This window comes from Sebastes umbrosus, chromosome 11, assembly GCF_015220745.1.
Source record: "Sebastes umbrosus isolate fSebUmb1 chromosome 11, fSebUmb1.pri, whole genome shotgun sequence".
NCBI lineage: Eukaryota > Metazoa > Chordata > Actinopteri > Perciformes > Sebastidae > Sebastes > Sebastes umbrosus.
The window spans coordinates 1,285,068-1,311,337 of NC_051279.1; the positions used below are offsets into that span (position 1 = coordinate 1,285,068).

A 26,270-nucleotide genomic window follows, 5' to 3' on the forward strand; every position below is an offset into this window, starting at 1 on the left:
TCTCTCCTCAGATGTTCTCAGAATCATCTTGTAGTGCACGGTTTAGCTGTAAAATGAGAACGTTTGTGACGCCGCCGCCATTGTGAAGTCTGGTGAAGGAATGCCAAGTTCTGGTCACATGACCGGAGCACAGCCAATAGGAACGCTCTCTCTCTCTGAACTGACCTGTGATTGGTCAAAGTCTCCCGTCACGGGCTAGATGTTCTAAAGTCTGAAAACAGAGCCATGAGGAGGAGCAGAAGTCTAGTTTTCTCTCAGCCTACTGCTGCTTTAAAGTTATATATTGGTTGTGTGTGTGTGTGTCGTACGGTTCTCATAGTGTACCGGCTGATTCAGCAGTCTGAAGGTCACTTTCAGACGGAGGGGAGTTTAATCAGGAGCCATTGTTCCAAAACAGCGGCCCTCGCCTCCTACAGGGAGTTCCCCTTTGAGAAAAAGAGAGGTCTGTAGATGACAGAGGAGAGAGGAGGAGGAGAGGGCAGAGGTGAGGAGGTGAAGAGGAGGCTGGGAGAGCTGCTGGAGGTGATAGAGGAGGAATAGATCCGTCTCTGTTGCTATAAATACAACTTCATCACACGGAGTAACAAAGACAGAGGCATTCTGGGGAATCAGGAGGTAAAGACCAACGGTGGACTGGGAAGTTGGAAAAATTGAGCCCCTCGCTCCGGTTTCACCTACATGTATGAAATTTGGTAGACAGATGTAACATGTGGAGACGCACTAAAAAGCCTCTTGGAGGTATGCCCAAAACTCAACAGGAAGTCAGCCATTTTTTATTTCGATTTTTTCCCATTTTAAGCGTTTTATAGGCCGCGTACTTTAACAAACTCCTCCTACAGATTTAATCAGATCGACTTTAAATTTGGTCAAGACCTTCTTAAGACCTTCAGGATGAAAAGTTATTGAAATGGTGAGTTTTCACTTATTGACCTGACCGTGGCGTGGCGGCCATTTTGAGCCATTCGCCATGAAACAGGAAGTTGTTGCAACTCCACTGTACATAGTCCGATCTGCCCCAGATTTCTCAGGCATGATAAGGATCCAGTCCTGAGGACATTTAGATGTCAATATAGACTCATAGCCCCGCCCCAAGACGTTAGCCACGCCCCCTTTCATAACTCATGAACCGTTTGTCGTAGAGTCTTGTGGCAGGCGTCACTGGACTCATCTCAGTTTCATTGTGCCTGGCCGCATCAATCTCCGTCCCGTCAGTAATCCCCCGACACGTGGGAAGGTGCGAGGGCACGTTCATCGCTGCTCGCAGCTTTAATTTACAGGTAAAGTCCAAATCATTTTATTGCCACTGAATTACACCAGGAAACGTCTCTGCTGCAGTTAGCATCCAACATTAAACTCAACCAGATCTCACATGTACACACACACACACACACACACACACACACACACACACACACACACAAACACACAAGCAGCATTTCCACAACGTCTGGACAGAATTAGGAACCCCCCCTCCCTCTAATTACAGTCTGCATCACTGGAGACCGAGGGCTTTTGAGAACATGGTTTATCACTGTGACACACACGCAGCAATCCTCAAACACAGCAATAGAAGAACTGTGTTAAAACTACCATCTTCAACAAATCTTCTGTTGTGGTGAACACGGCGCTCATTTAACATGTGACGAGCAAAGAAACGCCAAGAGAGAGAGAGCGAGGACAGAAGTGGTGAGCAGAGAAAGGCGAAGTCTCTAACTGTCTTGGGGAATCATTTGATTTGCCTTGATGATGATGTACAACAAAAGGGCACTGTGGGAACCGTAAACAACGAGCACCGCAAACGATGGCGAGCCGGGTATCATGTGATGGTGCCTGGAACTCTCTCGCTGTGAAGCAGGGCGAACGGGGGGGAAGTGTGTGGTGGAGAGGCAGAGGCCCGACTGATAAACAGAGCGAAGGGAAGGGGGTAATGTACATAAAGGCCTGCTGCGTCGCTCTCAGGAGATGAATAATGAGCCGGGCTGCATGTAAACTGTGGTTGGAAAACAACAAAAGCTGCTGACTAACTGTAGCGGTGTGTGGCGAGGTGGGGACGCCCTGTCGTTTAGGCCTGCACGGGGAGGCCTCTCTCGCCTAAACATGCTGCCTTTGTCTGAATAAAGGAGGACCGCGGCTCTAATTACAGTTAGACATTCTGCTTTTAGAGTATTCAGGCTCTGCTGCTGCTGAGCTGACGGATACCTCCGGATCTGAGAAGAGAAGCCGATGAGGATGAGTCTTAAACTGTCATTCTCTCTAGCGGCCAGCAGGGGGCGACTCCTCTGGTTGTATAGAAGTCTACGGCCCTGTTCACACCTGGTATTAACATGCGTCCTCAGTGATCCCATCACAAGTGGTCAGCTCTAAGTACAGGTGTGAACGCACTCAAGATGCATTAAGGACGCATAGAGATTGGGGATCTTTCAGACCACATTCAGAGGTGGAACAGGAAGTGAATTATTATCATCCTGTCAGATATGTTTCTGTGTTTTTGTTCCGCCGCTCCCGCCCGTCTGTTCTCTGTCCTCCCGGCTCTCTGGAGCGCTGTACCTCGCTGTTGTCTGGCAAAAGCAGTAGTGCCGGCGGCGCAGAAGTCCCTGGGGACCGCCAGTACAATAACCTTTATTTTGATGTTAAGACAATGTACCAGAATTCACGAATATGTAGGATATTACTACTGATATTCCTGTAATATTACGTCACAACGGCTGCTGTATTAACCGTGTGTTTACTACGTGTTTATTTGCATATAGAGCGGGGAAGTGAGATCAGATCACAAGTGGCCACTGAAGACGCATGTGGAGATGCATTCTAATGCCAGGTGTGAACAGACGTACTTAAAGCTGTCCACTTGTGATCCGATCACTGAGGACGCATGTTAATACCAAGCCTACTTCTCTCTTGATTTATTACCTCAGTAAACATTGTAAACATGAGTTTATGGTCTCAATCTCTAGTTCCAAGTCTTCTTCAATACAGCATGATGTTCATTTAGTAAATGATGGTCCCATTTAGAGTCAGATGGACCATAAAGCAGGGGATGCTTTAGGGCGGGGCTACCTGCTGATTGACAGGTCGCTACCACGGCGTTGTCCGTGTTTTCGTCTTTTGTCGGTATGTTTTCAGTTCATGAAAGTTGATATTAACATTTTGGTCGCCTAAAATGTCTTGTTCAGTTGCTAAAGATGCTATCAAGTTGCATTATGGGAAATTTAGGATCCATTCTTTTTAGAGCTTAACCTAGATCAGTGACTAAAAGTCAGGATATCTCAGCCTCTGCTGCTTCCATTTACACCGTTCCTTTCTATCAACCTTATGGATAGTGTACTACTATATCACTGCAGTACCTCTTTAACGTTTTACACCATGTTCCCTTTTAAACATTGTTTTGTAAAGCTGCATTTACCATTCAGGCAGTCAACTATCTCTAGTAGTAACCGTCAGCACTCAGTACAGGATATTTGTATTTTATCCATTTATTTGCAAAGCAGTAAGTACAAGCATACAAATAATCATAATTAAAATAGTGAGAAAGATTTAAAAAATGAAAACTGTAACAAATATGTCATCAGTTTGTTCCCGTCTTTGAGTCCACTGACGACCACGTCCATCTGATTCTTCTGTCCGCTTCTATAAAGACGCTTCATGTTGAGGTCCGTCGGTCGGTTCACTCTCCGTTGACGACGGGTTTGTTGTCGTCCTTGATGCATCTCTTGTTCAGTCCGCTGAAGTACTTCTCTCTGAAGGCGTTGTGTCCCTGGTAGGCGCTGAAGGCTGGGTCTGCTACAGGAGACAGGCTGTCCAGTTCCTGGAGAGAGACACATGTAGACGTTATCGTTCTGAACTGATGAAGATAATGCTGCCTGTTTTCCCCCAATTAGAAAAAACACACAACTTCTTACATTGCAGCAGTTAGTCACATTATACGTCGTGGAATACATCACCCTCCACTGGTTTTAATAGTAAGAACAAGACGTTCTCCAGCTTCTAGATACATCTTGTTATTCACATTCACAGCTCGTTAAAGAATGTTACGAGAGAAATAAAATAAGTAAATAAAAACAGGCAGCTACTGGTTCCTTTCCTCCCAAAAGGAGCATGTGTTGAGACTTTGCTAACACTATATTAATACCATTACATTTGGATGTAAATGTTGAAACAGCTCTTCCTTCCTTCCAGTCAACTCCCGCTACATGTCTGTATAATATTAGCATCACAAGGTTTGCATACTTTCTCCATGTTTGCACGGAGGAACGGCGCCGTGCTCGTGTATATTAACAATGTATATGAACTGTTATGAATCCATTCGGTTAAACAGTTTGTCTTGGCTGTAAGGTAGCCGCTGGTCAACGGAGGGATGAAGGGAGGAAGAAAGATGCTGGGAGGAGGAATAATGAGGTGAGCTGAGTTGGAAGTGATGACTCCAACGCTGGGCCTGTAATTTGTCAGCAACACCTCTACTTCTGCTTGCCGATGCTGCCAAGCAACCTGGAAACAGTTTCCATGACCACTCGGAGGGAAAACTCCGGGTAGCGAGACTGACAACGTAACCATGAACCCCAAATTCATAAGGACAGAGGGGCATAACTAAAAACAACTAACAGTAGAAATAAGCAACAAATTAGGCAAACAAGTCATTTAAGGCCACCAAACACATTTTGTCACACCCTATAAATCAGTAAATGTGAGGATTCTCTGCACTACTTTAGCAGGAAACGTTTTACAGTAATTAGTCTGGCCCCATTATTGTCAAATCACAGACACAGTGTGGACACGTGCGCGTGTATCACAGCCACACAAACACATTTAGGTGTACACACACGCACACACACACACACCAAGCTGTGAACCCTGATGAATGAGTGCAGATAGGTGCTGATTATGTTCTATTTGGGAAGGAGAAACTCTGCGACCTGAGATAGACGGCAGTCAGATAAGATCAAACAGCTGTACAGCTGTGTTTCTGTGTTGCTGTGTTTCTGTGTGCGTGTCACACACGCGGCCCTTTTTGGGAGCAATTTGGGGTTTTGGAGTGGAATGAGATGTCAGATCCAAAGATGGATTGTTTTCCATACGATGTGTGATTAAACCATTTAGAGTTCCAGTATAAAAGAAATGAGCCAATCACAGCCAGATGGAGAGGATTTACCCGCAGACAGACACGGAGACACCATCACTGCCATTGGGATGACATGTCAAAGACATAAAGACATACTATATACACGTACATGACATACTTATGTGGTTACGTATACAAACATTTCTATGAACCTCACGTAAAAAAGAAAGAAGATGAAAGAACAGACACGCACACATGCTCTCGTTTTACATGAAGTCATATCTGTGCTTCTGTTCATGCTCACATACTAAAACTGTAAACACATTCTGGTTGGTAATGTGCAGATAAAATACATAACTTAAAACAACATATCGAAGAAGAAGTCCAATCAAAGGATATATAAAATTAAATGATATGGTCAACTTTACAGCCAAACACACATTAGAAGAAAAATGTGTGTTTTAAATCCTGTAGAATGACTTGTTTTGCTGCACATTAACCAAACCAATGCAAGTATATACTGTATGTGTGCTACTGCAGAACAACGACGATACCTAAAGGAAGAAATAAAGTTATGAAAATAAATTTAATGCAGAATTGTTTTTTTTTTAGATAAACATGCATCTCCAGATAAGCTCAAACACAGGCCTTCATGAACACTAACAATAACTTCATTATTGATTATTCTGCAATTTTGTTCACAGTAAATCATTTTGTCTATAATATGTTGGAAAATAGTAGTTTTATATTTTCCCAGAGCCCAAAGGTGACTTATTGAAATAAGCTTGTTTTATCCAACCAACAGACCAAAACCAGGTCTGTTCTAATGTTCTCACTTTACTAAAATATGACAAAGAAAAGCAACTAATTCTTATTCAACTGATTAATTCAGGTTCAACATTAATGTTTTGTTTTCAGTAGCCTGGTTGGGCAAGTGGGTCAGATATCTACATGCCTAAAGTCAGTTTCTACTTGCCCCTATAGAAACTGTTTTATTTATTAGCAGTTATCAAACAGCAACAAAGACTAAAGTTAACTGTCATGTTTAATCTAAGTTTAAGTAAATTAATGTGGAGTTTCGCCCACATCCTCTCTAATACCAACCGACTAAACTCCTGTTTACAGGATAACTGAAATACTCGCTTCAGCTCATAAACTTTGTCTTTACCCGCCGCCATTTGCTCAGCTAGATTTACTAGCCTGACGTGGTATTTTACTTGCTCCGGGCAAGCGGGCAACCCTGATGGTACGTGTCCACAGGTTTTTTTTTATCGCGAGGGGACGCGACGCTTCCCAGCATTGGACGCTTGGTGTGCTGTCCCTAGAAACAAGGCACTCGGCTCCTGATTGGACGAACGCTTTCCCGCCGTTGGCTGCTGCTCCCAGCTTTCAAACCGGAACCAGTCTGGAGGCTCGTTTGGAAACTTTCTTCTCTTATTTCACGTAAATAGTTCACTGAGATGTGTTTCTGAAAACATTTGAGGCGAGAAATAATCCATGCAGTTGATGAATCTGTCTTTATTTTAGATCAACAACGTTTATTTTAAAAGATCCTCGGGAGTTTGGAGAGGCGGCGAGTCGCGTCAGACGCCTGTGATTTGCATAAAGTAGACGAGCCCTCAACTTTATGCAAATAAGGAGCAGGCGTCGTGACGCCTAGTCTCTCGAATCGCGACGCCACACTACCAGAATGCATTGCGCGGCTGCTTACATAGACGATGAATGGGGAGCGTGGAAAGCACAGAGCCTGTGGACACGGACCATTATTGTTGAGCCCTGTAATTGTTTTCAGCTCTAAAGCAAACCCATTGAAAAGCACATAATGAACCCACCTCAGGCTTCTTGATCTTCTCCATGGTGATCAGGCGTCGGGAGGTGTGACTGGAGAGAGTCTGCTCACAGTTACTGATGATCCGGAGACACGGGTGGAGAGGCACCATCTCCTCACAGTACCTGAACAAGGAAACACACACACACATCGGTCAAGACAACAGAGGTAGAGCAACTCCAATCCCACCTAAAGAGCTAAATGAGAGGAAAGTTTCAGGCCTTTGTGAAAACGATGCTCTTCCTGTTCTGTCTGGAGGCTATAAAACGGCTGCTGGGACACAGACGGACTAATCCTGTTCAAATTACTACCAAACTACCGCCAACTCTCTTTGCCGCCCGTTCCCCTGTCTCTCCTTCCTCCCTCCATGTCTCTTTCTGTTTCTCTCCCACCAAACGAATCACTAAACATTCGACCAGCGTGGCGTAACCACGGCTGCTGAAGCTAACGGAGCTCACTTTGTTGAAGGTGAAGGTGGAAAAAGTGAGTGTGACCTGACAGGTCGTCCGCTGGCTCTGTCATCACCAGCCAGGCCAGGTTAGGGCCTATTAACAGCGGATGATGTACGTGTTTGCATATTTGTGTCAGCGGCGCTTTCTCCTCGCCGCCGTCACAGTAGCAACGGTCCCGACTCAAAGCCAGATTTGAGCGTCGCTGTTTGTCTGCCCCGTTGCCATGGCCGCATGTGGGCCTCTGCGGCGGCGGGATGTTTGGTCGTCAGGGTGACCTAACGGTGATGCAGCCAGGTGATAATTCTCTCCTGTCAATCAGGAGTCATTAGACCGGTTGAGCTCGTGTTGACGTCTCAGTGGAGGCAGATCGGCTTGTCTTTCAGAGAGTCTCTGTAAAGGACACTTTCACACAGAATGCCTCCGCTCAGGGCTTCATCTGTCTCACACTCATTTAAACTAGATTTATTTCTTTTTGCAATGGGGATGCCTTTGTTTAGCTTATTCTATATGACACTTAAAACTGTAAAAATAATAACAGTGAAATTCATTTTAACAACACTAATTTCTTTAACGCATTAATGCAACTTGGGTTTGTGAGCTTGTAGCAGCTCAATTTTAAAGCCAGAGTGAAGATACTGAATAATATGAATCTAGTAAACCTGATGAATCCATCGGTACCAACCATGTCAGACTAGCTGGTAGTGAAGGAGGTTAAATAACGCTCCAAACTTACACTAAATTTTGTTGAGGAAAAACTGTTGTGTCCATTTTCAAAGGGGTCCCTTGACCTCTGACCTCCAGATCAGTGAATGTAAATGGGTTCTATGGGTACCCACGAGTCTCCCCTTTACAGACATGCCCACTTTATGATCATCACATGCAGTTTGGGGCAAGTCATAGTCAAGTCAGCACACTGACACACTGACAGCTGTTGTTGCCTGTTGGGCTGCAGTTTGCCATGTTATGATTGGAGCATATTGTTTTATGCTAAATGCAGTACCTGTGAGGGTTTCTGATCAATATCTGTCATTGTTTTGTGTTGTTTATCAAGCCAATTTATGCTCTCAATTTCATGTAAAATGTGATGCTGAAGCAGAGGAGAGGAGCCTCTAGTAGAGGAGCCAGTGTCACTTAAAGAGATTTGCCAAAATGCGGAGTTAAAAAATGATGACCTGGAAATGAAAACATGGCTCATTTATCCGTATCCCCTTACTTCTGACAGTACAGCCACTTTATTTCCTCTCTTCACTTGTTTATGTTGTAATTAGGTGACTTTATGGCCGTGATGACTGAGATTACATCATCTGTCTTCATACGTTTTCCCTCCTTCATTTATTTTTTAAGGGGAGAAAGAGAAAGAGAGTTTAAGAGGTCCGACCTGGTCTAGACGCCGTCTTCTGATGACAGAACTTTGTGTCACCTGTCATCATGCACACACACACACACACATACACACACACATAGACACACACACACAGTCCCCCCTGTTTCTATCACAGCCGTGGACGCAGATACACACATATGTGGGGGTGACAGAAACACGATATCTCCCCTGTAGAGCCCCAGATTAGGCCCAGGAGACAGGCTACGTCTGGGTTTACACACACACATGTGATTGTACACAGAAACACACACACACACACAGGTCAGACTGCAGACACAGATAGTTGACATATCTGACCAGCCTGACCTCCGACGTTTATTTTGGCATGGCGCTCTGACGGGCACGGAGTCGAGCACCGGTAGATGAGTAGCAAAGACAAATGTGTGAACATGATGACACACATGTATACACGAGACCACACGCATTCATGCATGTATGTACGGATGCATACACACAGAGACAAACGCATGGTGTGTCTGTACACGAGCTCCTTCTTTCTCTCACACACACGCTAAAAACCAGAGGATGCAGGATTATCTCATCTCCTTCCAGCTCTTATAATCAGCGACCAGAAGGAGTTCCAGCCCTGCGGGGGGGTTTTTATTCCCCAAACGTCCGTTGCTGCTGCCGTCCGTCTGTTGTGGTTCATACCTTCACAGTCAAACACCTGCACCTCCAGTCAGCACTTCACGTTCTGCTCGTACACACAACGTTTAAACAACGTTTAAACAATGCACAACTGTGTTTCAGGAGAGCCGCCTCATACAGCCGGAGCTGTCATGTGGTTTTCTGTGACTCAGCTGTTAGAGCAGGTAAACCTTAACACACCTGTATGCTACTCTGTACAAACACCGTCATTCACACAGGTGGTTACACACCGTCATTCACACAGGTGGTTACACACGCAGGACGATGTTTTATAGGAGCGGGAATGGAAGAGTGCTACGGGGAAACGCTGGAGGGTAGAAACCCCCGAGTGGGAAAGACCTCTATGTGCCAGACGACTCTGAAAGAGCTTCTGCTTCAATGTATGGCCTTAGTTTATAATTACATCTTATTTATATGAAAATAATAAAGCTGCATTTTTTGTTTGCACTAAAAACTGTAGAGGACCTATAATATTCTTTCAATTAAGATTTGACAATAAAGTGTTTATGTTCCTTATGTAAGCCATAAACCACTACTTATTTTTACCAAATAAATGAAAAGTATGTTGAAATCAGAACATGACCTCCTCGCTGTAAGAGAAATGTACCGAACCGAACCGAAAACCTTGATATGAACCCAACCGTGAATTTTGTGAACCATTCCACCCCTCGTTGTAACCCCTCTCAAAATGTGCCAGCGTCTGTTTTTAGTATTTCACAATGAAACATCTGATTAAAGGCTTTTTATCTTTTGGCTAGAGGAGTGCCTTGGACCTTCCTTCTTCTGTGAGACATTTACTGCCGTCCGTGTTACATTCACTCTTCTCCACAATTCATTTACAGATTTAATTACATGCCGTTATGAGATTTAATGAAATGTAATTGTGTTTACATTATAATCCTTCTTTGACTATTTGGGCGATTCATTAGGTCGACAGATTATTAGATGTAAATGTTGTAGGTGGTGCTCATCATGTCAAGCCTGTATTGTGCAGTTCTGGTTTATGGTCTGAGCCTGCCCCCTATTGATACAAATGATTATCTGCACCAGCAAGAGGAGTTCCCAATATCAACCTTTGGTTTCATCACATTTACAGCTGCACAGTATTTACTGATGCACGTTGGATGTCATGAATGAAACGCAGAGGAGGAAAATGAAACTGAGAGCGTCTGTCTCCACAGTAAATCATCAGTTGAGAGTCTGATAGTTATTTATTTGTGCTTCAGATTGAAACAATCAGAAAATAACTTCTTCTTTCTCTTACTTACAGCACCGTCGCGCTGTCTCTCTCTTCTAGCGTTACCTCTCGCGATCTGTCTTTCTTATTCTGTCTGTTTTTTTATGAGTCGGGAGGCCGAAAGCAAAAACTAACTTTACTTTCAATGTCATCAAACAAAGAGAAATGTTCTCCCCTCGTCCTAAACCCATACTAGAGTACATCCTTGTTTATGAATGAAGCGGTACACCAGTTGAAGCCATTGTGTGTTTTACCAGTCAGCGACGGTCATCCAAACTCCAGCCCAAAGATTTCAATACTTTTAGAGAGTACTACCCCCTGACCAGGACCTTTTTGGGGGGTAAAAGGCCCCGTAACTTATTATTAGGTAATAATTAATAATTAATTTAGACCCTGGTTCCTGCGGTTGAAACGCAATCAGTTCCTCAAAAGGTTCCTAGTTCTGGGGGAAAGTTCCTGCGGTGGAAACAGGGATTATGAAGACAAAGTAAACTTCAAATCTAGTATCAATATATAAACCTCAATGCATCAAAGCCTGTTTTCCAACAACAAACCGGTCACAGACCCAGTTTGAGCGCTCAGATAACAGAAATCAGCTTTAAAGAGCTGCATGTTACTGTGAGAGGCTCATCATTCTGAAAGACCTTTATATTATCAGCCATACAATAAGCACGTATACTCACTCTGGTCTGTAGACAGGCAGCCAATAGACGAGCCTCCCGCCCAGGACCAGGTGGTGGGCGGAGAAGTTTAACAGGTCTGTGAAGATGTCACTGAGGAAGTACGCCTGTGAGACGGGGACGTGGGACTCTAGGTAGCTGGGCAGAAGAATCAAAGAAACACAAACCGGTTCAGACCAGAGCAACAGACAGGACCTTTAAGTAGAAGAACAAACCATGTCATAGTACATACAGATACATACATGAAATGTGACCTCTGCATTTAACCCATCCTAAGTCTTTTAGGAGCAGTGGGCTGCTGCAAGCGCCCGATGGAACTAACATTTCACTTTATATTCTTAAAAAGCATTTCCATTTTTTAAGTTTAGGTTCTGCAGGCCTGCTTAGTGTTCCTCCGAGTAGAGAGGAGGAACTCATCAGTGAAACAAGCTGCTGGTTAGAATGAAAGCCTGCAGACTGTAGACCGCCCAGGCTAACCCTGGCCTTACTGTAGTTATACATTTCATGCCTCGGAATAAATGAAGGTACATTTTGTCAGGAAGTCACAGAGTATCAGGTGAACTTACATGCCCTCGGTGGGTTTAGTGACGTCTTTGTGGGAACCCGTTCTCCTCGTGGACTCTCGGATACCGTACGGAGCTGACAGTAGGAAGAACCACACGGGAACAACAAACAAGAACAAAGGACAAAGTTGATCCCGTTATGAGAGGAACACAATAGACTGGACAGATGTAGCTGGAGCTCGTGCTTACTGCAATAATGCTTTACACAGAAGCTATCGATACATTCATCACAAGTTTTCATACCCAAAGTGTTAACAGAATAAACTGTGGACCTACGATCGGTAATGATGGCATCGAACAGAGGAGCCTCCCTCCACACAGGCTTAGAGGCGTCAGACACCATCACGTCTACGTACAACTCCTCTGTTCCGTACTGCCGCAGGTTGGCTCGGATGTTCTCATCGGGTCCTCGCCACTTCTGGTTTGTACGGCTCGACCGACCTGAAAGACAAAAGGTGCTTTTAAGAAATTTAGATAGTTTCTGAAACTCAGAGCTGCGGTCGAATAGTCCTCGTTCTCTGAGGAAGGTTCCTAACGGGGTGAAATGACCCTCTCAGTATCTCAGTAGCAGCCGTGGTGAGAGCGGTTACAATCCTCTAAATGCTGAGGAAAGGAGCTTCAATGCTTCCTTTATTATCTCCTTCAGCAGAGGACACACTGGAGCATCCTTTACCAAAGGAAAAGAGAGAATAACATCCCACAATGCCTTGCAGCCGCAGCACTTAAAGCGACGCACCATTCGGCCTTTCATGATAACAAACGATATGCTGATCTTGCATATTATTTTCATACGCTCATATACTAATTGGGATTCATGTTTAATATGAGTGGACAGTGACAACCATTTGGTTTCACTTTATAGTCGGATTCTCTGAACACCACGGTTGTCTTTTCCCGAGTCCTTCTGAATTCTCCTTCTCATGTTTTCTTGACCTCATGACGTTTTCCATCGAGGTCAAGGAGAAGTGGTTAGGAGAAGACGTTAGGACGCCATTTTTTTACTTTTCTACCACAGCCTTGGGTCCTGCCACTTAAATGACATGACGCGATAATTTGCAAGCTTGAATTAAAGACCCCACAATCCTAAAATAAGAGAGATTAAAGTTGATGCTCCATGTAAACTCTGAGTAGACAAGACTTACCTCTGCCATGAATAGTGTTGTAATCAATATCTGTTCCACACACGTAGGCTCTAAAATGAGAACACGCCACCAACAGGCTCCCTGAAACAGATCAACAGACAAAGAACATTTATTGGCCCAGATTCCCCCAGATGTGTGAGTCTCTATTAGCTGTGTATGTGAGTGAGAGTCGGTGACGGGATTATCTCACCTGTGCCAACAAACGGGTCGAAGACGAGGTCATTCTCGTTGACCTTAGCGTGGTTGGCCATGATGAACGAGAGCCCAGCATCCATACTGGTGTTCCCTATGAAGTGTCTGTTCTTCACGCTGTGGGACCGGATCAGTTCACGCTGTCCGTCCGCTATCTGGTGCAGGAGCGTAGAAAGATGTTCAGTTACAGATCACCTCTTATTATTAGTCAAATGTGAACGAACAGTCAGCTGTATCTCACCCATCGGCCGAAATAGATGTAGTTGGGATGCTCTGGGATGTCGTTTGGGTCCGTGCCGTAATCCTCCAACAAACAGAAGATGTGCTGAGGGCTCTTCAGGCTCACTGCTCCTTCAAACGGAAGATAGTCCATAGCCTGGGGAGAGAACAAAACATGACTTTCTGCATACATACATACATACATACATACATACATACATACATACAGGCATACATACAGTACATACAGGCATAGAAAGATGCAAACACACACATTTCCACATCTCAATACTCACATCAATCCTTTTGATTCTGTCTGTAAACTCCAGAGTCTTGTTGAAAGTGTAGACGTTGATTCTGTAAGTTGAGTCTTTGTGCATGAATGGTGACTGTAGGGGAATGAGGAGGAAAAGCACAAACTGAAATTAAACATCTTAGCCTCTGACTCTGTATGTTTCATATGAGAGTTTGGTCTGTCGGGGCTATGAGCCGTAGCATCACCAACCATGTTCTCTGACGGGTACTTCAAGAGGGATGTTCGGAGTTCACTGTGTGTTTTTCCGTGGCCCCAGAGTTCAAAAGCAGACCTGCAAGGATAACGCAACATGAACTACGGCTTCAGTACAGAACATGCTGCCATGATAACAAAGCACAGATGGAGATGGATAGCAGTGTTGAGGTTGTTCCATCACTACAGGTGCAGGGCCATCACTCACCTTCCCACAAAGCTAAAACTATGGTTGTTGTCCACCAAAGAAATTCTTAGTCCACAAACACTCATGATTTTGTCGACTAAAATCGATTTGTTGATTTAATCGACAGAGCTGAGGCCTGTACTACGAAGCCAGTTCAACAAACTCAGGGTATCTTCTCGTTATCTGGCTTCACTAAACCTAACAACCGAGATCACGCTAAGCGGTCCTACGAAGCTGGTTATCAACTCAGTAAATCAACCCAGGGTTTCTCAGTCTGGCTGTGAGCGCGTTCACGTGAACAGGGCGGTGTTTGCAGCATCTGACCAATCACAGACATGGACTAGTCTACTGACAGACAGGCAGAGAGACAGGCAGAGAGACACATTTAACAAAGGAAGAGTAAGTAGACAAATACGAAGAAGTTAAACTCTTAATCAGACTAACAGTAACACAGTTGAAGCTGCCAAATGCAGGAAGAACAGCTGGTAAAAGAAAAAGCTCCCGATGTGTGAATGCGTAAATTAAAAGACTTATTAATTTAACGGAACTCAAAAGTCAGATATAGTCCTTTAGATATAAATAGCTTTATTATATGTACAGGATGGATGGATTACACCTCATTATATCCATTAGTTACGACACGGCGTGTGACTGTTTCAGTCTTCTCTCAGCTGCGTCCCGTCTCCGGCGGTGTGAAACGGACTCAAGACCAAGTAAAGAAAATAAATATAAAAACACCCCCGGCATAAATCCAGCTGTCCTTCCTGCATCTGTCAGTTTAAACTGTGTTGTTTTAGTCTGATTATGACGGTAACTTCTTCATATTTGTGTGATATTATCATACGATCCGCGCACCGAGCTCTGATTGGTCAGTAGGAGGTGCTTTTATACGAGTTGATCTCTTATCTGGAACATAACCTGCTCCGGAGCAGGTCAGCTGTTCAGCATCAGTTACCATGGCGATCTACCCCGATAAGAAGTGATCCTCCTTCGTAGGACGGAAAACCCTGAAGTTACCTCGCTAACAGCAAATCCTGCTTCGTGGTACAGACCTTTGTAAAACTGAGTTCCTCCACAAATAATCACACAACAGCACCTCTTTAAATCTGGAGTTTACCAGAGATGTGCTGATAATAAAGCATAATAAAAATGACTCATCGACTAAAGAAATCTTAGTCGACTGAGACCAAAACAATTGATTAGTCTAGTCGACTAAGAGCGGGCAGCCCTAACTAAAACACATTTCCCCGCTGTGGGACTAATGAGAGATTATCTTATCTCAACACTTACTTTGCACAAACCGATCTGGCCATGACGCCGCGGACATCCTCCTCGCACAAACCATCCAGACACCAGAAAGGAGTCTAGAGAGAGAAGAGGCAAGAAGAGGAGTGACTGTGGGGATCTGGGAGTCTACTGGACAGAGGCAGCTGTCAATCAATCACTTCATTAGAAACATCTGGGAAAAACAAAAGATTTAAAATCGGTGAATTTGACTTGCAAACCTTTTCTTTGAAGTCTCCTCTTGGATGGAATGGTTTTCCTCTGAGAGCCAGCAAAGACTTAATCTCCTGTAAGAACATAAAGCACAAATACTCAGAAGCATAATTACAGTCTTGTTTTCACAGACTGAGCAGTGATGAATAAATACTGTAGATCTCCATGTATAAAATCAGTGAGGGTTGCATTGCTAGGCAACAGCTTGGGTCCATGTTTACTTCCTGTCAGCTGATGTTATTTACATCCACTGCAACAGGAAATAAACTGGGACACATTTAGAATGTTTACGTTTAAAACCGTGTAATGATCTAAATATTGTATATTTGTGACATCACAAATGGACAGAAATCCTAACGGCTTGTTTCAAAAGCACAATTTCTGAATGCAGGCTGTGTGTGTGTTTCTCGGTATATTGAGCGTTTTGATAGTTTAAAGGTCCCATATTGTAAAACATGAGTTTTTCATGTCTTTTATATTAGAAAGTAGCTTTAAGTGATATATAAATGCTGTGAAAGTATCAAAACACTCAATATACGGAGAAATACACACACACAATTTATTTTTTCAAGGCTGTTTTCATATATGCAATCCACTGTTCGTAATTACAACAGTCTATAAACCAACTTTTAAGTAGATGAGCTGACAGACAAACCCAGCAAGTACACTAAAGAAAACAACCTCAACATTCAAAACCAAGAAAAGAAATACAAATAATAATAATGACAAAAAGAAAGAATAGAGTTAAAAAAACACAATAATAATACAAAAATACGAGAGTAATAAATAAATTAAATCAACAAATAAGTTAATAAAAATATTAACAAATATAGAGTAATATCATTCACATGCACACACCTCGGGCATGTGTGTGTGTGCATGCGTGTTAACCCTCAGAAGGTAATGTAACGTTATTATCATGTAATAAAACAGCGTGTTAATCTCACGTGGAACCAGAGCCTCACTCAGTACACACACATACATAATCAAAACATATTCCCCTAAGAAGAACCCTATATATATATATATATATATATATATTCCTGGAGCAAGCTATATTAATAGATATAGAAATAGTGAGATTAATTCTATTATGTATACATGCATACACACACTCATATACCCACATGTTCATATATATATATATATACACACACATGCATGTACTGCACATGCATATATATACACACACATGCATGTACTGCACATGCATATATATACACACACATGCATGTACTGCACATGCATATATATACACACACATGCATGTACTGCACATGCATATATATACACACACATGCATGTACTGCACATGTGAATAAGGTAAAGTGTAGAGTGAAACACGTGGAACCAGAGTGGAGCTGCGGACAGAGCGCCTGTCTGACTGACACACCGTTACACTCACAGTTACACCACAGTTACACATGAGCCACCACACACAGGCATTAGTATATGTGTAACCCCGCAGGGTGTGGAGCTTTACCGGCAGCCTGAAGTCCAGGTTATCCTGAGCCAGGTGGATCAGGTACTGGAGACATGATCTGCTGCTGGAGGTCGCCATGTCTGCTGCTGCGGATTCAAAATACGTCCGACTGGAAACGAAACCGGACTGCGGAACTAAAGTACCGCCTGATGGAGAGAATGACCCTAGATGGAGAAGAATGCTCTCCTCCTCTCTCAGCTCAATACTTTATCTTTAATTCAATTCATTGTTTGTTTTTTATGTTAATACATGTCTATATCGGCAGAACACAAAGCGCCTGGGTCAGTCCTTCATGCTGGTAGACATCAATAACAATCAAACAATACACGCACACATGCAGCTTATAAAGGAAAAGAAAAAACATGCACAGGTGCAACTTATAAAGAAGAAACTCTGTCATACTTTACTGTAGGGAAACGTGAAGAAAGTTGTCAAATACTAAAACAATTAAAAAAAAACACATTACAATATATATAATGTATAACTTGTAAATTCAAAAACATGCTTAATTACAACTTGTAAAGGACTAGTGTGTAACAATTAACATGCACTATCTGCAACCATCTTGGACTTTTACCACTGCAGCACTTTACACTTACTTTACACTATACATCCTATATACCACTTTATAGACTGCACATATGCACATACTACATTTATTTATTGCAAATACTACATTTATTTATTGTACATTCTACATTTATTTATTGTACATATTACATTTATTTATTGCACATATTACATTTATTTATTGCACATATTACATTTATTTATTGTACATATTACATGTATTTATTGTAGATATTACATGTATTTATTGACGGACTGCACACACTATGTTCACCCATTCACTCTGTATCTTTTATATCTCTATTTATTGTTTTTATAATGTGTGTATACCTTTACCTCTCCTGTGTTTCACTCTGTTTGCTGATGTTGCTGCTTTGACACATCACCGGGGATTAATAAAGGTTCATCTTATCTTATCGTATAAGCAGTGTTTCCACTAGCTGCTGTTAGTTTGACATTGTCACCTATAAGTACATTGGAATTCTGAGCAGTTTACACCGAGTCAGCTTTAAGAAAAGAAAAAAGGTAGAAAAGGCACAAGGTAATTACAGTACAAAATAAGTAGCACATTCAACCCAACACAATAAATAAATAAATTATTAAAATATAAAACTTCCTCAGTGTAGTCAATAAATAAACTAAACTACTCTCTGCATAGGAACGATACCCCACAATACAAATATACAGTATATATATATATATATGCTCCATGACCATGTTAAAAGAACTTGTAACTCTCAAAAATATTTAAAAAAAGAAATAATTATTATATTTCAGACAATGACACAGTCATCAATAACTGTTCTGTGATCATATCCCTGGATGAACTGCTGTCACCTCTTCAGGCTGTAATCTGCTTTACTTCAGAGGAACCTCATCGTCACCGCCCCCTCTGATCACTGATTGGCTGTTCAGATCCTCTCTAGCAGCCCATTGGTCGAGACAGATGTCCATCACAGCGGTTTTGCCTTTGGGACAGAGAAGCATCCGCACTCTTGCTGCTGTCAGCAGAGCTGCAGGGTTGTGTTATTCAGTTGGTTTTTATGCACAATGAAAGATAACAGCAGGTGAAGTGAGGATCGAGTCAGGGTGTGACATGTGAGTTGATCATGTTTGATCATTGTTTACTTGTATAGTCATATAGTTACTTAAAAAAGCAGGGTGTTCACTTCTTCTAGTTTTGATGATGAACTGATATTGATTTTGTAAAATCATATTTTCAGTTTAGTTTTCATGAATTGTCATTTGAATTTGTTCAGGTTGTGGGCTAAGTTATCGTTGATTTGTGTACAGTTGAATCAGAAAAACACACCAAATACAGGACAGGACAACAATAATTAAATTAAATATAATGTTTAAGTTGAAATCCATGGATTATTTTGATTATTTTAGGAAGTTATTATTTAAATAATAAAATATTCTTCAGTGAGTACAACATTGCTGTATGTAGAAATGACCAATTAAAGCTGTAATCTTCTACTCATGGACAAACAGCCAGATCACCCGCCCCATCATGGAAACTGAAGATGACGTCCCAGATCCTGCTCAGTTTAGCGATGACACGGCAGCGTGCATAGTTTCTGTGAAAGGCTTAAAGGAGAACTGGCAGAAGTGGTCCGATGAGCACCGGGAGTACCAGAAGCACAACCCCTTCAGCCACGACGCCAGGCCCAGCGTGGCGGTCCCTCAGAGGGGCCAGGACGACTACGGGAGGCCCCTGCAGGGCTCCATGACGGAGCAGCGCGGGAAGGATGCTCACACACACATCAGCAGAGAGGTCGAGGAGCTGTGCGAGGTCATAAGGAACATTGGAAAGCCTGGATGCAGAGATGATGGGAGGGTGATCACGGTGGAGTTCGGGAAACTGTTTGAGCATTACGTGACTATCTCGAATAAACTGGTGGGGGTTCTCCTACGAGCCAGGAAGCAGAGGCTGGTTGACTTTGAGGGGGAGATGCTGTGGCAGGGGAAGGATGACCACGCTCTTATCACTCTGTTGTCATGATCACAAACTGGGATTAGTGTTTATGCCTTGATTCATGTTACATGCAGTGACAAGTATAGAGATACTTCATGGCACTGTGGTATTCAGATAGCAGGGGGATTGCACTAACATGCACTCTTATTAAGAAAGAATAGCTCTTTTTCATGCTTACACAAGTAAAAACCTCCGTGGCCGATACAAATGCTGAAAGAAATGGAATGACATAGTTAATAACAATTCAAAACGCCGTTACGAGTTTGGCTCATACCAGGTGAAATGCCAATTAGCAGCATATGTCAGCAACAATAGAAGTCATCAGCATGCTGATAGACGAGTTTTCAAAGCAATTAATAGCACTCAAAAAATGGCAAACTGTTTTTACCTAAATGCAGGTGCATCAGTCAAATGATAATAAAATGATGTCAGGATATGCTAAGCTAAAACTTAAACACAAATATACAATAGAAGTACCGTTTTTTGGGGGCTCATGTGTTTCCTAGGGTGACTTAGTTGCTTCAAAAATAGTACATTTTCATGTGTCTACATTATTTCATATACTAGATTTGAGTGTGTTGCTAAATCAGATCTTAGCTGATTAAACCCCCTTTCGCTATATATCTCCTTCACTAGCTGTTTATTGCGGGGAAAGTGTCGGAGTGAGCAGCTGAAATGAAGTCAGAGGAGTTAACGAGTACGAGCCGAAGCCAAAGAGAACACGAGGCTGCCTGTGACAGACAATATGGTGCTATAGGATGAACTTGATCCCACTTGGCTCGATTACAAGCGTGCTTTGTAATTTAGGGTAACCTTGTTACGGTTTGAAACTTTTATACACCTGCACCGCACTGAGATAGATGTACAATACGCACAGTACACTGAGATAGATGTACAATACGCACAGTACACTGAGATAGATGCACAATACGCACAGTACACTGAGATAGATGCACAATACGCACAGTACACTGAGATAGATGCACAATACGCACAGTACACTGAGATAGATGCACAATACGCACAGTACACTGAGATAGATGTACAATACGCACAGTACACTGAGATAGATGCACAATACGCACAGTACACTGAGATAGATGTACAATACGCACAGTACACTGAGATAGATGCACAATACGCACAGTACACTGAGATAGATGCACAATACGCACAGTACTACACTATAAACTATGCACTGACTGACATACGCCATAATATCTGCTGCTATTAAAAGTAATGACCATGCAAACTAATGGAGATGTTTTAGCATAAGGCAGTAGTAGATAGATCTATTAGCAAGTACTGCTCATGGTATTATAATAAAGGAGGAAACGTAACAACGTCCTGTCTGTTCTGGTGTTACTGTGGGTGCTTTGTGAACTGTAAGCACTGACTGGTGGAGTTAAACTAATGAGGGAGAGAGAGAGAGAGAGAGAGTGTAAACTGATATGTGGGACTCACTACGTTAGGAACACACTGAGAAGCAGCAATGCATTATTTATTCTAAGTTAAATTAATTCTTAAAGTGCATACACTTTCATACAGTATGGTTTTCTTTCTTTACATTCCTTAGTATACAGTCGTATCATATAGCATAAATATTCACTTCATACACCAACTGGTTAGTTCATGTTATACATCTTAACACAATCATAAGACATTACATCAAATCAAATGTAAGATGAGCCTGTATAATCAAACACCTCTCTATGGTTCACTGCTTGTTGAGATCATTAAGCATCCTTTACTTTACAGTGTCAGAGGATCACTTCCACTGTGAAGGAGCCTCAGAACTCAACATGGCTGAGGTAATCGTGCTATACACAGCTGTCCAACGCGTTACGCCAATATATGAATTACACAAATTCATTTTTCTTACAGAGTTTTAAATTCATTTCAGTTATTCATGCACAAAATCTGATTTGCAAAGCAGTAAGGCAGGAAATACAACAGCTTGGGAATTCTAAGTGAATCACAGTAGGGGTGGGCGATATATCGAATATACTCTATATGTACTGTGGCTTGTTGTACGTGGGACGTAGTAGATGACTATATCGTCAACATCGTGTATAAATATGTATTGTAATTGTTTAAAGCTGCTGGCATGAGACTTGCTTTGGCGCTTCGCTTCTACCGCGGCTCTCTCTCGCTCACACACACACTATCCTGGGTTAGTGTGTGTGTGTGTGTGTGGTGTATGAGCATGGATGTGCGTCTGGGGGGGTGTTTTTGTGTCTGGAGGGAAGGAGGGAACACAGAAAGAGCCTGGAGAGAGCAGAAGAAGTGAAGCGCCAAAGTGAGTTTATACAGTACGTGTTGAGGTAGGAGAAAAAGCTAGAAAAGCTGCACCGGTTTAAATTGGAACTCAAAATTTAATAATTCTCAATAATTTATCGGTTATAGGTCCGATACATATATTATATTATTTATAAGCATATCGCCCAGCCCTAAATCACACCATATGCTACTTGGTCCATAAAGTAAATGCATTTGTATTATGGCGTATTAATGGAGATTTTATGAACCTCTTCTGTAAAAACATTTTAAAAAACATTTGTCTGGCGTGTCTCAAGTAGCACGAAACAAGATTTGGCTTCATTCATTTGGCTTCCAGTCTGAAAAGTGGTCACTTATTACAAATATGTGACCAGTTTAAAATACTGTCATTAGCTCTGACCAACTTAATGTGAGAGTGTATCATGAAACAAGACATTCTGCAAGTCTGCAAGTCATCATCAAAGTCAAGTACTGTGAGATCCGGATCCAAAGCGAGCGATCAGTTGGTTTCAGCTTTAGATTCGAGGATCGCAATCAGCTGCTCCGCCTGCAAAACATCAACATGTGGACAGAACAGAAATTAGACTGACAGCACTTCTGGTTGACCTTTAAAACTCCACCTGCATAAACTAAAGTATGGTGGCACCTCGGGGCGGGTGGCACCTCGGGGTGGGGGGTGGCACCGAGAGAATCGCTGAACTAAATATGAGATTCATGTATTGATCTACAGCACACTGTCCTCCGGGCAGTTACGTCTATAATACCAGCTTTTAGACTGTAAATCCCTTATGCAACAGGAGGTAGAGCCTGGGAACACTTCAGAGAATACTGAAAATGAATTTTGTGCAGAGGAACTGAACACACTTCTACTGCACTGATTACTGGTCGAGTGGTACGGAATTTCATAATGAGAAAAAGACTCAAACAGTAAAAACAACGGAGCTCACTGTTCATTCATCAAATACTAAATTACTAGTTCAACAGTCCTTTTACATTTAAACCAACCTGCCTGCAAGAAATCAACAGCATTTTCATGTTGACCTATTTTGCTTAATGTCGCCTGATGGTGAACAGATTTAAGACTGAGAAGCAACTACTTTATATTTACTAAACCTTAAATTATATACAATAGCATGTTTAGTAATGGAGCACAGAACAAATAACGAGGAGGCGGCTTACCGTGATAAACCAATAGGAGTTGAGTCTGTAGATGACGCGAGACATGAAGCTCATTTGACTGACAGGTGCCAGGACGTGGAGGTGAAGGTGTGTGACAGAACAGAACGGGGGCCAGTGGAAACCGAACCTGCAGGCAAGGGAAAGGGCATCAATGCACAGAGGCTCACAACAAGCTTTACTCACTTTAAGTGCCACTTGTTACATCAACAAAGCCACAGATATGTTAGCAAAGCTAAATAATCTGTCAGTAACAATTACACAGCAGTTTAGAGGATTTCCATTAGATTAAGAGCGACTGTTCTCTGGTAAATACAGCTCATAGTTTACTCTGTTACACTGATACTGTGATGATGTGTACATATACTGTTTATCAGTACCTGGCATCACTATCACTGTGGATTGTTTGCTTGCTCTTCTGTCTAAACAGGCATAGTGTTGATTATTAGTACTGATAATGCTTCAGTCACTATTTGCTGAACTCGGCCTTGACCTGGTGAAAATGTTTGTGGATGTTTCCTTTGTAGTCACATCGGAGCTCTTCGGCCTACCACTGAAAGTAGCTCACCGGACATCACTGAGGTCTGTTACGTTGTTCTTCTGGAGGATCTCCTTCCCTGTCTCGACCAGCCGCTTCACTGAGCGTGACAACAAAAACACATGTTCCTTTTTAAACATAATACAATTTACCATTAATAATAAGACAGCTATATTTATTCAGTTGCAGAGTAGTTAACACAAAACACCAGATCACAGGATTAGTTAGCAGTGAACTGTCAGTGAAACTGAAGTTGGCAGCAACATGCAGTACATTTCTTTACATTTCCACAGGCATCAGTAATGAGGTGTGCAGTTGAATCTTTACCCAAAGGCACGTGTTCCTTGCTGAGGGATTTACAGTTCCCTACATGTTTGGTTGGGACGACCAGGTAGTGGTGGGGAGCTCCAGGTTTGATGTCTCTGAAACATGAGATGTCCTCATCCTGCAGAGGAGAGAAATGACAAAACAATACACACTGCATCAGCCTCAGGACCAGAGGGGTAGAAGGGTACGGACTACAGGGTTCACTGAAGTGCAACACATTTTTTTAACTCGAGTTGTTGGTTAATTAAATCACCAATTGAGTCCCATAACTGCAGCCTCTTTATCATCTCTCCTCCAGCTCTGGTTTCCAAGCTGAAACCTGCTTCAGATTGTGTTTCAGGGTTTCTTGTAAAATAAATGTAGCAGAATTTATTGGAGGTCCTTGGTGTGAAAACGTTTACCAAATATGAGCTAACTGTTCCCTGAAACAGGACAAACCAGATAATAATGCACACAGCCACTGGAGTTACCCTGCACTATACTCACCTTTAACAGTCTCTTCTGCACTTTTGAAGAGTCCTGTATCTCAGCTGTTACCTGCACTATATTCACTTTCAACAGTTTTCTTCATCTCCTTGTATTTTTATATCTGGTATATTTTTTTGTACTTTGCACTACTAACTTTTTTACTGCCTTTTTACTAACATGTTTTACACCATGGAACTGTGATGCTGGAAACTGGAATCTCCCTCTGGATCAATAAAGTTACTATCCATCCATCCATCCATCTCTCTCTCTCTCTCTCTCTCTATCTATCTATCTATCTATCTATCTATCTATCTCTCTCTCTCTCTCTCTCTCTCTCTCTCTCTCTCTCTCTCTATCTATCTATCTATCTATCTATCTATCTCTCTCTCTCTCTCTCTCTCTCTCTCTCTCTCTCTCTCTATCTATCTATCTCTCTATCTCTCTATCTATCTATCTATCTATCTCTCTCTCTCTCTCTCTCTCTGTAGCTACATCTTCACATACTGTAGCTGCTAGCCAGCTAGCTTGGATCCCTCACTAGATCATGTTGGTGTTCTCACCACGTGGAGGAGCTCTGTTCCCATCTCTTTGTTTATAATCTTGCAGAAGATACATTTCTTCTCATATCCTTCAGCTGGCAGGCTGCTGGTGTTGGGATCGTCCACCTGGGCAGGTAGAGGAGACTCGACTGCTGCTGCCATGTTGTTGTTGTTGTTGTTGTTGTACTATGAACTGTCGATCCCAGAGCTCATCGAGCTCACAAGGGGAAACCAAAAGATTGTCGATTGTCAGTGTGTAAGGGAGGAAACCTGCCACCAGATGGAGATGTAGTTCAACATGTTATATCTGGAAACTCATTTTAACCTGGCTTTCTAACCTGTTATCCCTTTTTAACTGGTATAATGTATAATGTTCCTTCCTGGACTCAGTTTAACAGTGTGCTTCATGGAAACAGCAGGCGTCCTCAGTATTTCCTACATTAAGTGTTTAGAATTTGTCTCCTCCATATTTTAAAGGTTCCATATCGTAAATAGTGAGATTTTCATGTCTTTTATATTATAAAGCAGGTTTAAGTGCTTTACAAATACTGTTAAAGTATCAAAACACTCAATATACAGAGAAACACACACAGCCCGTATTCAGAAATTGTGCGTTTGAAACAAGCCGTTAGAACTTCTGTCCATTTGTGATGTCACAAATATACAATATTTAGACCCTTACACAGTTTTAAACGTAAACATTCTAAATGTGTCCCAGTTTATTTCCTGTTGCAGTGTACGTGAATGACATCAGCTGACAGGAAGTAAACATGGACCCAAACTGTTGCCTAGCAACGCAATTCCGTTGCAATTCTGTTGAAATGCTCTAAAACGGAGCGTTTCAGACAGAGGGTGAATACAGGTATATTCAGACAGACAGTATGAGGAAAATAAAATATTTTTTTTAACATTACAGCATGTAAACATGTTCTAGTAGAAACATAAAATACAAGTATGAACCTGAAAATAAGAACAATATGAGACCTTTAATTCATAATTTAGTCACATCATAATGAGGGTTGTGGATAGAATTGTTGCCGTGCAGCAAAAATGACCCACATTGGAACATAACCTGATATAACCCAACTCAAACAGACACTTTTGGACTTAGAGAGCAAACACAGTCGTTCCAGGTTCAATTAAAAAGGGGAAGTTGAGGCCTACCATAAAATCAATATGTGAACCACATAAAGATACTGCGGTCTGAAGCCAACAGCAATAAAGATGGAAAATAGATATAATCTGAATATTATTTTTTTTTAATAATGCTATTTTTGTAATGTTTTAGACCTTTTAGTGGACTGTGAGCTGCGTATGT

At 42.1% G+C, this 26,270-nt stretch overlaps 3 protein-coding genes across 3 annotated transcripts; 1 reads left to right on the forward strand and 2 right to left on the reverse strand.

Moving 5' to 3' along the window:
* Positions 1–3,455: 3,455 nt before the first annotated feature.
* trmt11 (tRNA methyltransferase 11 homolog) lies at positions 3,456–17,229 on the reverse strand. The gene is made up of 13 exons (XM_037785895.1): positions 17,077–17,229; positions 15,602–15,667; positions 15,387–15,460; positions 13,907–13,988; positions 13,698–13,790; positions 13,424–13,558; positions 13,181–13,337; positions 12,991–13,071; positions 12,125–12,289; positions 11,852–11,924; positions 11,289–11,423; positions 6,889–7,009; positions 3,456–3,805 (listed from the first exon to the last, which is right to left on the reverse strand). The coding sequence occupies exons 1-13, from the start codon at positions 17,152–17,154 to the stop codon at positions 3,665–3,667; spliced, it is 1,401 nt and encodes a 466-aa protein (XP_037641823.1). The 5' UTR covers positions 17,155–17,229; the 3' UTR covers positions 3,456–3,664.
* Positions 17,230–18,622: 1,393 nt separating this feature from the next.
* si:dkey-29b11.3 (actin-binding Rho-activating protein-like) lies at positions 18,623–20,635 on the forward strand. The gene is made up of 2 exons (XM_037785709.1): positions 18,623–18,744; positions 19,141–20,635. Exon 2 carries the CDS (start codon positions 19,160–19,162, stop codon positions 19,649–19,651), a length of 492 nt encoding a protein of 163 aa, XP_037641637.1. The 5' UTR covers positions 18,623–18,744; positions 19,141–19,159; the 3' UTR covers positions 19,652–20,635.
* A 469-nt stretch (positions 20,636–21,104) lies between these two features.
* hint3 (histidine triad nucleotide binding protein 3) lies at positions 21,105–25,198 on the reverse strand. Its single transcript, XM_037785708.1, has 5 exons — positions 24,974–25,198; positions 23,946–24,063; positions 23,649–23,718; positions 23,084–23,210; positions 21,105–22,451 (listed from the first exon to the last, which is right to left on the reverse strand). The coding sequence occupies exons 1-5, from the start codon at positions 25,112–25,114 to the stop codon at positions 22,404–22,406; spliced, it is 504 nt and encodes a 167-aa protein (XP_037641636.1). The 5' UTR covers positions 25,115–25,198; the 3' UTR covers positions 21,105–22,403.
* Positions 25,199–26,270: the final 1,072 nt, after the last annotated feature.

Excerpts from the sequence above, each read along its gene's own strand:
- trmt11 (XM_037785895.1), bottom strand. The coding sequence starts at position 17,154 with ATGGCGACCTCCAGCAGCAGATCATGTCTCCAGTACCTGATCCACCTG. Across the intron at positions 13,559-13,697 it reads ACAGAATCAAAAGGATTGAT|GCTATGGACTATCTTCCGTT; the intron begins GTGAGTATTGAG and ends TTCTCTCCCCAG. Across the intron at positions 11,424-11,851 it reads ACTAAACCCACCGAGGGCAT|CTACCTAGAGTCCCACGTCC; the intron begins GTAAGTTCACCT and ends TCTTCTGCCCAG.
- hint3 (XM_037785708.1), bottom strand. The coding sequence starts at position 25,114 with ATGGCAGCAGCAGTCGAGTCTCCTCTACCTGCCCAGGTGGACGATCCC. Across the intron at positions 23,719-23,945 it reads CAAGGAACACGTGCCTTTGG|TGAAGCGGCTGGTCGAGACA; the intron begins GTAAAGATTCAA and ends TGTCACGCTCAG. Across the intron at positions 23,211-23,648 it reads ACAGACCTCAGTGATGTCCG|GTTCGGTTTCCACTGGCCCC; the intron begins GTGAGCTACTTT and ends CCTTGCCTGCAG.
- si:dkey-29b11.3 (XM_037785709.1), top strand. The coding sequence starts at position 19,160 with ATGGAAACTGAAGATGACGTCCCAGATCCTGCTCAGTTTAGCGATGAC.